This window comes from Scyliorhinus canicula, chromosome 18 (genome assembly GCF_902713615.1).
Source record: "Scyliorhinus canicula chromosome 18, sScyCan1.1, whole genome shotgun sequence".
Classification (NCBI taxonomy): Eukaryota; Metazoa; Chordata; class Chondrichthyes; order Carcharhiniformes; family Scyliorhinidae; genus Scyliorhinus; species Scyliorhinus canicula.
In genome coordinates this window covers 122,865,309-122,877,785 of record NC_052163.1, presented here as the reverse complement: position 1 = coordinate 122,877,785, position 12,477 = coordinate 122,865,309, and the positions used below count along the sequence as shown (strand labels likewise).

Sequence of the window (12,477 nt, the reverse complement as noted above, 5' to 3'; positions counted from 1 at the left end):
AAAAACGGTCGTAAAGGCCTTGGAATTCGGCCCATCGGCCAGCTGAGAATCGCGGCTCGCCGTAAAAAAACGGCGGGCAGCGATTCGTGTCGGGAGGCGGGCGTGGGGGGGGGGGAGAATAGCGGGATGGCGTCAGACTAGCGTGGCTGTAAAAATTTAAGCCACCCGCTATTCTCCGCACTGTCGTGAGTGCGGAGAATTGCGCCCACGTTTCTTGGCGGCACACCTTTCGCTATCGGTGGGATTCTATCTCTCCCGCCGATGGTCAATGGAATCTCCCATTGAAGGCACCCCACACCAACGGGAAACCTCCGGGCCGGGGGGGGGGGGGGGGGGGGGGGGGGGGGGGGGGGGGGTGCTGCCGGTGGGAAAAGTGCGTCACAACGGCCGTAAAATTCCAGCCTAAATGAAAGAAAGTTGCAATTTAGGAGCATCTTTGGAAACCCCAAAGTGCGTTACAGCCAGTGAATTACATTTGAAGTGTCGCCAGTGATTGAATGCAGGAAGCGCAGCAGCGAGTTTGCACACAATTCCCACAACGAGGCCAGATCATCTGTTTTCACGAAGTTGATCGAACAATAAATGTCTGGCTGAGGAAAACCCTCCCATCCTTCTTCGACGACATTTACCTGCACCCGAGAGGGCAGATTGGGCCTTAGCTTAAAGCCTCACCAGCCCTGCAGCATTCCCTCATGGAGATGTCAGCCTTGGGCAACTTCACAATAGTTTCTTTCAAACCTTTCTGTTGGGTTGTAAACTCGATATTAAAAGTCTAATTAACCAAACCCATGTCCGAAGTGTGTACAGTTGAAATGAAATGAAAATCGCTTATTGTCACGAGTAAGCTTCAAATGAAGTTACTGTGAAAAGCCCCCTAGTCGCCACATTCCGGTGCCTGTTCGGGGAGGCCGGGACGGGAATTGAACCCGTGCTGCTGACCTTGTTCTGCGTTACAAGCCAGCGGTTTAGCCCGCTGCGCTAGGCGGGACCACAAAACTGCAGCGCTGACCCTCCAAAACCTTTCAAACATTGCTCCCTCCTGTGTGGATAGGGTCAATCAAACTAAAACATAATTATCATTTCGGCTGGATAATTACATGACATTTGACGGCAATAGTGCCTAATTTGAGCCTGATGGCCTTTCCACGTTCCAGAATGTTCTTACGTTGCTCTTACGATGTGCACATTTGGAACGGGGGTCGCATCAAGTCTCTTGAACCGTGATTCTCGTTCCAGTGATACTCACACTCCTGATTTGTGAGAGTTCATCTGCCCGCCTGCTGAGATTCTGGATCCGAGTGCAATAAAAGGCTTTCTCTTTCTCTTCCTTCTCAATCTCAGAAAGGAGCAGTGCCCTGTGCAAGAAGAGACGAGGCATCTTAGTGTCGGCAATGAATCAGCCATTTTGCACAGAAGGTCAAACCATATTGCTGAAAAGACGGACATGTTGTTGGAAGCAGGGCTAACGGGGGAAAATTTCAAATGATCACAACAATTTATACGACAAGAGAAAATGGTGCTGATCATTTGAAATTTAGCATTCTGGTGATGCGACCATCAATTCACACGAGACGAAGAGGTGAAGTGAACAGGGGTTTTAATCAGCTAGAACTGTGCCTGCCTGCGACTGCTCTGTACTGAGTGTCGCCTACAGGCTGTAGATCTATATACCACCCCCGAGGGGGCGGAGCCATAGGCGGAGCCCACAAGGGCATCAACATAATACAATACAATGTAATGCAATACAATGGTGAATGGTAGCAGTAATACATTCGCCACATCTTGTACTTGCCCTGAATAGTGCAAGGCGAACAAAGCTTCTCTTTTCAACGATATTCAAGGTCAAAGCACTCCTGCTCCGGGTGTTTAGCTCAATGTGGAATTTTCCTGTGCAGTGAGAAGATTTCCTCAGCTGGCTATTCCATTGCGTTTTTCCCAGTTACTGCATCGTCTTCCTGCCCTTCTCCCACCTTGGTAATTTTTCCAAAATGCCCTCGGTTCAGGAACAGTCCCAACAGATTGGAAGTTGGCAACTGTTGCACCATGTTCCAAGAAAGGAGGGGTAGCGAAAACAGTGCGGAGCAGTTAGCCTAACATTAGCTGTCGGGAAAATGCTGCAGTCCCTTATTAAGGTAGTCTTAAAGATACACTGAGTACAGCATATTATGATTAGAACAAGTCAACATGGTTTTAGTGAAGGGAAATCCTGTTTGACAAATTTATCAGAGTGTTTTGAGGATGTAATCAGTAGGGTGGACAAATGCAGCAGTTAATTTGCACACAGCAAGCTCCTTCAAACAGCAACATGATAAAGGCCAGATAATCTGAAAGGTGGCACTTTCGACAGTGCAGCACTCCCTCAGTGTCAGACTGGATTTCTGGGCTTAGCTGGGATTCAAACCCATAACCTTTTGACATGGAGCTAAGACTGTCACCAGCTGAGTTGCAGCTGTCACCTCCCTAAAGAATGTCCATGAAATGTCGAGTATAATAATAATAATAATAACCTTTTATTGTCACAAGTATGAAGTTACTGTGAACAGCCCCTAGTCGCCATATTCCGGCGCCTCTTCGGGAAAGCTGGTGCAGGAATTGAACCCGCGCTGCTGGCCTTTTTCTGCATCAGAAACCAGCTGGCTAGCCCACTGAGCTAAACCATAGGAGGGGCTGTGGTATACAGCAAAAAGTTAAAATGTCATAAATTCACATTGTCTGAATCCAAGATGAATGGAATAACCCTTATTGCGTAACTTTATCAACTTTATGCAGCTTGGGTGTGATTTTTGTTCCTTCTCTTTCCCAGTAACAGGCAGATTGTTGGGCTGTAACGGACACTATTCTATTATCCAACTCATGTGAATTGAACTGTCGTGTTGTTTAACACTGCTGTGATTCAGGAGTATAGTAGCATTATACTTGGGGAATGCAAAAGTGGCTCCGGCACCCACCGTAGCCCAACCCCAGGATGTGTTTAATTACATGACAAGTTGCTGCATTAAGGTAATTTTTGGGTGCTTGACAACACGAATTTGAGGAAACCCGATCTACAGTGGCTTTGTGACAGGTTGTGATTGACCATGCATTCAGGAGCACTGTGAATCAACAACTGCAGACGTCCCCCTGCAACAGCCATGAAATTAAAATCGCTTATTGTCACGAGTAGGCTTCAATGAAGTTACTGTGAAAAGCCCCTAGTCGCCACAGTCCGGGGAGGCTGGTACGGGAATCGAACCGTGCTGCTGGCCTGCTTGGTTCGCTTTAAAAGCCAGCGATTTAGCCCAGTGTGCTAAACCAGCCCCTACCCCCTGCATTCCCCCCCCCCCCCCCACCACCACACTGAACTGCTTCCAACGCATTTACATCGTTCCTGAAATAAGTTGACCAATATTGCACATGGTACACCAGATGTGGTCTCTCTAGTGCTCCATATGGCTGAAGCATAACCTCCCTACTTTTGTATTCAATTCCTCTCACAATAAAGATAGCATTCCATTAGCTTTCCTAATTATTTGCTGTACCTGCATACAAGCCTTTTGCAATTCATGCACCAGGACATCCAGATCCCCCTGCAGTCTCTCACCATTTAGGTAATATACTTCTATTTTATTATTCCTGCCAAAATGGACAATTTCACATTTCCCCACACTGTACTCTATTTGCCCGATCTTTGCCCATTCAATTAAGCTATCCATGGCTTTTTGACCCCCTCCTTATGTCCCCTTCACAACTTATCTTCCTTTTGTTTTTAAATTTAGAGTACCCAATTCCTTTTTTTCCCAATGAAGGGGCAATTTAGCGTGGCCAAGCTACCTACCCTGCACATCTTTGGGTTGAGGGAGAATGTGCAAACTCCTCGCGGACAGTGACCCAGGGCCGGGATCGAACCCAGGTCCTCGGCGCCGTGAGGCAGCAGTGCTAACCACTGCTAACAACATATCTTCCTACCTAGCTTTGTGCCATCAGCAAATTTGGCAACCATCCCATTCATCCAAGTCATTTATATAAATTGTAGGGCAGCACAGTGGCCTAGTGGTTAGCACAACCGCCTCACGGCGCTGAGGTCCCAGGTTCGATCCCGGCTCTGGGTCACTGTCTGTGTGGAGTTTGCACATTCTCCCCGTGTCTGCGTGGGTTTCGCCCCCACAACCCAAAAATGTGCAGAGTAGGTGGACTGGCCACGCTAAATTGCCCCTTAATTGGAAAAAATTATTGGGTACTCTAAATTTAAAAAAAAAAAATTATATAAGTTGTAAATAGTTGGGGGTCCCAGAATTGAACCCTGTGGCATACCACTAGTTACATCTTGCCGACCTGTTAGTCAGCCAATCTTCTATCCATGCCAATATGTTATCCCCTTTACCAAGAGCTTTTATTTTTCGTAATAACCTTTGATGGGACACTTCGTTAAATGCCCCCTGAAAATCTAAGTACAGTACATGTTACTTTCTCAAAGAACTCCGGTACGTTAGTTAAAGATCACTTCCCTTTCACAAACCCTGTCTGATTGCCTTGAACCTATCCAAGTGCCCTACTATAATTTATTTAATAATAGCTTCTAACCTTCTGTCGTTTCCCGTTTTCTCTCTCCCTCCCTTTTTGAATAAAGAAGTTACATTTGCTATCTTCTAATCAAATGGGATTCTCCCCAAATCTCGGGAATTGTGGAAAATTAAAACCAATGCATCAACTGGTCACTTCTTTTAAGGCCCTACAATGAGGTCTCGGCACTTGTCAACCCACAGCTCCAACAATATAATCACTTCTCTCGTGATTGTAGTTTTCCTGTGTTCCTCCCTCCCTTCCATTTCCTGATTTACAGCAGCTTCTGGGATGTTACTTGTATCCTCTATAGCGAAGACTAAAAATACATGTTCAATTCATCTGCCATTTCCTTGTTTTCCATTATCAATTCTCCAGACCCACTTTCTTTAGGACCAACATTCAATTTGTTAACACGTCTCTTTAAATTATTTATAGAAACTCTGACTATCTGTTTTCATATTTCTGCCTAGCTTTCTCGCAGACTCTATTTTTTCTCCTCCCTATTAATCTTTTAATCTTCCTTTGCTGATCCTTATATTCTGTCCAATCCTCTGACTTTCGGTCTTTCTTTGCACAATTATATGCTTTTTCTTTAAGTTTGTTACCGTCTTTAACCTTTCCAGTTAGACCATAAATTCCAGCCCAGTGACAACTGATGGATCCCTCCCCCATGTTACATGAGTTACCTTTCTTCATTAAGTTCCTCCAGGTGCTCCACACTTCCGTACGCCACTGGCAAAGGACCTTGTTCCCGTACAATCACTTGAGGATGCATTTGGTTTCCCTCAGCTGTCTGCTCCAGTGCAAACTCGTCCTGCTCCGAATACACCGTATTTGATTGCAACTTTATGTCACAGAGTTTGGCAACATCCGTGTTCAACTCTATGGAAGAAAGCAGAAGACTGTTTGACTATTAATGCCGGGGCATTGATATGACATAAGCTTATTTATAAACATGCCGTTCAAACCAACAAGATAGTTTGTTCCACAATCAACCTTACTTTCCTAAATCCTTTCTCTCTCCAGCACTTTAATAACCTTCTGGGATATCACCTATCTCACAAATTCATTACTTTTTGGACAAAATATTCCACTGGAGTTCTGTCCTGAATCTTTCAATTTTCACGTGTTCCCCTATATTTGAGCCCAGTAAGAAGTCTTACAGCACCAGGTTAAAGTCCAACAGGTTTGTTTCAAATTCATGTTTGAAGCAAACCTGTTGGACTTTAACCTGGTGTTGTTAAACTTCTTACTGTGCTCACCCCAGTCCAACGCCAGCATCTCCACATCATGGCTATATTTGAGCCTGTCATTCTTGGCCACCAGCTTACATTGATTAGGTTTGGCGTGCCCTTTCATAGCTGCCCATTTATATACAGCCAACATCCTCCTCTGTTGTCCTATCTCTCCGAAATATCTTTCAACTGCATTTTGGATCTAATAGGCCTTTCTGTGCTGCATACATCCCCTCAGCTGAGGGAGTTGTGTGAATCATCCAATTCACTATTTGCTTTCCCTTTGTTATATTTGGGAAGAGGGAATACCTCACTTGATGTTTGAGCGATGGTCTGATCTACATTGTGCCTGGGAAGAGCTTTCCTCACTTAGTGTCTGACGAATGGCCTGCCTTAGTCAGGGAGTCCACCACCTTGACAACTGAGGTTGACTTACTGCTCACATTGTGACACCCACCGAGAGGCCTAGAGGGAGTGAACGTGGAGAGGATGTTTCCACCAGTAGGAGAGACTAGAACCCGAGGGCACAGCCTCAGACTGAAGGGACGATCTTTTAAAACTGAGATGAGGAGGAATCTCTTCGGCCAGAGGGTGGTGAATCTGTGGAACTCTTTGCCGCAGAAGGCCGTGGATGCCAAGTCACTGAGTGTCGTTAAGACAGAAATAGATAGGGCGGCACGGTGGCACAGTGGTTTAGCGCTGCTGCCTCACGGCGCTGAGGACCCGGGTTCGATCCCGGCCCCAGGTCACTGTCCGTGTGGCATTTGCACATTCTCCTCGTGTCTGCATGAGTCTCACCCCCACAACCCAAAGATGTGCAGGGTAGGTAGATTGGCCATGTTAAATTGCCCCATAATTGGGAAAAATAAAATTGGGTACTTTACATTTTTTTTTAATTAATTAAAAAGAGAGATAAAGGGGGAGGGATTCTCCCTCCGGCCAGCCCCATTTTCTGCCCCCCACCCCCGGCAGCAGGATCCTCCATCCCGGCAGTCGGCCAATGGGGTTTCCCATTGAGGGCGCACCCACGCTGTCGGGAAATCCATGGACGTGAGTGCGCTGCCGGCAAAGCGGAAGATCCCGCCCAGATTCTTTATTAATAATGGGGTCAGGGGTTATGGGGAGAAGGCAGGAGACTGGGAATGTGAAACATATCAGCCATGATGAATGGAGGAGCAGACTCGATGGGCCGAATAGCCTAATTCTGCTCCTTTGTCTTATGGATTTATTTTGCGACTGAAAATATTAAGCCGGTTTCTAAGTTGCCAAGGTGACTTACCCATTTTAGGCCATGCTGCCCACGGTTTTTCATCCAATTGTTTTAGTGGGCGGCACGAATGGTCAATGAGCAATGTTTCCAAATTTCCTCCTCGCCTTACTGGGGGCAATGGACCAAGTGTATCTCACCTTAATATTGCAGGGCCTCCACTAGCAGGTGGCAATGGTGCGAGAGAGCATGAGCAGGGCAACTGGTTGTCCCCTGTGGGCCACTTGGCGCACGGAGCCATGCCTTCGGCAGGCTGGGGAGGAGTCAGATGCAGTGGGGTGAGGGAGAGGTTAGCAGGGAGCAGGAGTCCAGGGATTGTGTGCGGCAGCATGGTAAGAGCCAAGGCCACAAATAGGGCAGGTCAAACCTCTGATGGTGGGAGAGAACCAGGGAGTGGATGTGAGCAGACATGTAGTCCAGGACGCCTCAAGGACAGGAAGGTTCCCCCTGTGTGTGGGAGATGAGATAATCTGGGCCACGTGATCCTGGGAAATTAACAATAAGGGGCTCCAGCAACTGAACACTGTTATCCAGCTGATTAAGGAGCAGGAGTTAAACTCTCGAAGCTTCTTGGAGTGGCGGTGACAAATATTCATTGTAAACAGTCTGTTCCTCTAAATTAAAGTTTTCCACTAATAAACATAGAACAGTACAGCACAGAACAGGCCCTTCATGTTGTGCCGAGCAATGATCACCCTACTCAAACCTATAACTATAGGCCGATGAGCCTAACGTCTGTGGTGGATAAAGATACGATTTATAATCATCTAGATAGGAATAATATGATTAGGGATAGTCAGCATGGTTTTGTGAAGGGTAGGTCATGCCTCACAAACCTTATCGAGTTCTTTGAGAAGGTGACTGAACAGGTAGACGAGGGTAGAGCAGTTGATGTGGTGTATATGGATTTCAGTAAAGCGTTTGATAAGGTTCCCCACGGTCGGCTATTGCAGAAAATACGGAGGCTGGGGATTGAGGGTGATTTAGAGATGTGGATCAGAAATTGACTAGTTGAAAGAAGACAGAGAGTGGTAGTTGATGGGAAATGTTCAGAATGGAGTTCAGTTACGAGTGGCGTACCACAAGGATCTGTTCTGGGACCGTTGCTGTTTGTCATTTTTATAAATGACCTAGAGGAGGGCGCAGAAGGATGGGTGAGTAAATTTTCAGACGACGCTAAAGTCGGTGGAGTTGTAGACAGTGCGGAAGGATGTTGCAGGTTACAGAGGGACATAGATTAGCTGCAGAGCTGGGCGGATAGGTGGCAAATGGAGTTTAATGTGGAGAAGTGTGAGGTGATTCATTTTGGAAAGAATAACAGGAATGCGGAATATTTGGCTAATGGTAAAATTCTTGGTAGTGTGGATGAGCAGAGGGATCTCGGTGTCCATGTACATAGATCCCTGAAAGTTGCCACCCAGGTTGATAGGGTTGTGAAGAAGGCCTATGGTGTGTTGGCCTTTATTGGTAGAGGGATTGAGTTCCGGAGCCATGAGGTCATGTTGCAGTTGTACAAAACTCTAGTACGGCCGCATTAGGAGTATTGCGTACAGTTCTGGTCGCCTCATTATAGGAAGGACGTGGAAGCTTTGGAATGGGTGCAGAGGAGATTTACCAGGATGTTGCCTGGTATGGAGGGAAAATCTTATGAGGAAAGGCTGATGGACTTGAGGTTGTTTTCGTTAGAGAGAAGAAGGTTAAGAGGTGACTTAATAGAGGCATACAAAATGATCAGAGGGTTAGATAGGGTGGACAGCGAGAGCCTTCTCCCGCGGATGGAGGTGGCTAGCACGAGGAGACATAGCCTTAAATTGAGAGGTCAGAGGTGGGTTTTTTACGCAAAGAGTGGTGAGGCCGTGGAATGCCCTACCTGCAACAGTAGTGAACTCGCCAACATTGAGGGCATTTAAAAGTTTATTGGATAAGCATATGGATGATAAGGGCATAGTGTGGGTTAGATGGCCTTTAGTTTTTTTCCATGTCGGTGCAACATCGAGGGCCGAAGGGCCTGTACTGCGCTGTATCGTTCTTTGTTCTAAACCCACGTATCCACCCTATACCCATAACCCAACAACCCCCCCCTTAATCTTACTTTTTAGGACACTACGGGCAATTTAGCATAACCAATCCACCTAACCCGCACATCTTTGGACTATGGGAGGAAACCGGAGCACTCGGAGAAAACCCACGCACACACAGGGAGGACGTGCAGACTCCGCACAGACAGTGACCCAGCCGGGAATCGAACCTGGGACTCTGGAGCTGTGAATCATTTATGCTAACCACTATGCTACCGTGCTAACCTTCATGCAATCCATGTGCTTGAATGGCCTTAGTTGCATTAGTGATTCTTCAACTTACATAAGCCAAAGCAATTAGGGATTCAATTTCCACAGGAGTTCAGAAGAGCTCGAGAAATTTCATAGGAATGCAGGCAAGCTCTTGAACATTGGGTTATCACAGATGAGCTTGATTCTAGTTTCACTTGACACATATATATTTATAGTGGGTTGATATGTTACACTCACTCAGGGAGTTGGAGTTGCTGTAGCAATGTGCATTTTTACACACATATTGTAGTCGAGAGCTAGGGATAGTGATGGCAGAGGCTCTATCACATTGTTGAGCAGGAATCTCTCCCGCTCTTGCCTCCTGCCATTGGCGTGTATTGCGAGGATTTACCAGTTAATACTCAACCTGTTTGGCCAGGTTACGAATGTCTTCCTTAACCATCAAGACAAGGAATGGGACTCAAACCCAGAGTTTGAATCCCACTGCACCACAAGACCTCACAGGTTATAGTGGGTCACGGGATAATAATATAGAGGTGGCACAGTGGCACAATGATTAGAACTGCTGCCTCACAGCACCAGGGACCCAGGTTCGATTCCAGCCTTGGACGACTGTGTGGAGTCCGCACGTTCTCCCCGTGTCTGCGAGGGTTTCCTCCGGGTGCTCTGGTTTCCTCCCACAGTCTAAAGATGTGCAGGTTAGATGGATTGGCCATGATAAATTGCCCCTTAGTGTCCAAGGATGTGTAGGTTGGGTGGGATGATGAGAATCGTGTCCAAGGATGTGCTGATTTGGCCATGATCAAGGCACGGGGTTATGGGGATAGGGCGGGGGAATGGGTCTAGATGGAGTGCTCTTTCGGAGGATGGGTGCAAACTAGATGGGCTGAATGGACTCCTTCTGCATTTAGGATTTCTATGGAATAGGATTATCTCCTTCTTGTGCTGGTGGCAGTAAGGCATAGCACTATTCGAAACAAGAGCAGATAACTATGCAGAAGCTGCTCATCAAACCTGGTATTCTATCACAGAAAGTGGTTACACTTACGCACTAAACCTTGTGGTAATGACCTCTTCTCCAATATGATGTGATGTGATTTTCTGGTGGTCATAATCACAATCTGAGGAAGACAGGGGCTTTGACAAAGAGTCATCGGACTCGAAACGTTAGCTCTTTTCTCTCCCTACAGATGCTGCCAGACTTGCTGAGATTTTCCAGCATTTTCCCTTTCGTTTCAGATTCCAGCATCCGCAGTAATTTGCTTTTAAGACAGGGGACCGTCAGTTGTGGGACGTTAAAAGCTCTATGTCTGTGCTCCCACAAGGTTTAGTGGGTCAGTGTCAGACCAAGCTCTCTGGGATAGATCCCAGGCCTTTCACCTGAAGGAGCAGAAGTTTCATCCTAAAGACAGTGGACTGGATTCTCCGCCATCGATGCGGCGGAAAATCTAACCTCAGGGAAAAAGCAAGATTGGCACCGGGATCTGAGAGGGTTTAAAGCCTTGTGATGTGGTTTTGGCTCTCTATTCAGTTACAGCTGCGGCTTTCTAGGCATCTGTCTGAGGCAGCAGGTGTAAGGCACAGGTGAGTGAAAAAGCACTGATTGTTTGCACTGTTTCTGCCTGGTCTGCCCTTCCATTTCCAGGCAGGGGTGACTGATGAGGGAGAGGGTTCTCTGCTATGGGGTGTGGGGCAAAGACTATGGGTGGGGGGTTCTCTGTTATGGGGGGGTTCCTTGTTATGGGGGATTCCCCGTTATAAGGGGTTTCTCTCCTATGGGGGTTCTCTAGTGGGGGGTCTCTGATGAGGGGATCTGATTACGTCTCTGGTAAAGGGATCTGATGCGGGGTCTCTGATAGGGGTTTTTGATTCGGGGGTCTGATGGGGGGTCTCTGGGCGGGGTCTCTGCTGGGGGGGGGTCTGATGGAGGTTTCTGATGGGGTCTATGCTGGGAGTGTCTGGTGGGGGTTCTGATGGGGGTTTCTGGTGGGGGGGTCTCTAATGGGGATCACCGCTGGGGGGATTTCTGGTGGGGGTCACTAGTGAGGGTCTCTGATGGGGGTGGGGGGGTGGGTCACCCTCATGTTGTGTGAAGTGGGAGGGTGTATGATGCCCCTATGTGTCAGGGGGAGCAGGATTTGCGTTGAGGGGAGGGGCAGCTGCCAGACCTCGCTATCAGACCACCTGCTCAAAGTGATGGCCTAATAGTGGGATTTGCGACGGAACCCCTTGCGATCCCCGTCTTGCATAAAACAGCAAAGGATAGTGAATTGCTTCTGGGCTCTGCTCCCAGCGCCAGCGCAAAACGGAAGCAATTCAGCTCCGGCGGGAGAACATGGGGCGCAATTCTCCGTAGACTGATGCTGAAATCGTGTTCAGCGATCGGGCGGAGAATGGATTTTTGCGTCCAGCGCCACCGCACACATCCGGGAGCCATACCGCTGGCCGGGGGGGGGGGGGGGGGGGGGGGGGGGGGGGGGGCTTCTGCTCAGGCTGGGGGAACTGGTGGGGGGTATCGAGAGGGTGGGCTGTGGGGGTCGTGGTTGGCGGGTTGGGTACCCGCACGGCTGGCGCCACGTTGTACGGCGCGTCCGCTGCCGGTCATCAGCCGTGCGCATGCGCGGCCCGGGTCCCGGCCATTCTCCGGCCGTTTTCGATACGAGAGGCGGGAGTTTCAGTCGGCACCGGTGCTAGCCCCTCACCGGTGCCGGAATCTGTGTGGTCTTCCACGCCTATTTTATGGTCGTGGAAGACCACACATGCTCCGCTGGCGTCAGCATTTAGTCTCCCAAAAGGAGAATCCAGCCCTGTACCTCCAACAGTGCAGAACTCCCTCAGTATTGCACTGAATCATCAGTCTCAATTATGTCCTGGAATGGCCACTTGAACATACAGGTTTCTGACTGGGCGAGAATGCTACCAACGGAGCTACAGCTGACAGTGAGGGGAAGCAGTCTGATGTTTCCTACCACAGGGAATGAAGAGGGCATTTCTAAAGCGTCGCTGTAACCTTTGCAGTGTCAGGTTACCATTAAATTATCAGGAGGCCATCTCTAATGGTCCATAACATTTTTGTATCTGAAAGCTTGATGACCTACCAAATAAAATGCAACCACTGGGGCACAGTTGAATTCTGGGGGTG

General features: G+C 48.0%; 1 protein-coding gene across 1 annotated transcript in view; it reads right to left on the bottom strand.

Moving 5' to 3' along the window:
- apc2 (APC regulator of WNT signaling pathway 2) overlaps window positions 1–12,477 on the bottom strand; it is a 219,205-nt gene that overhangs the window by 83,342 nt on the left and 123,386 nt on the right. The window contains 2 exon segments of the mRNA XM_038776515.1: window positions 1,247–1,355; window positions 5,229–5,424. Of these exon segments, the coding sequence (XP_038632443.1) occupies window positions 1,247–1,355; window positions 5,229–5,424 (305 nt within the window).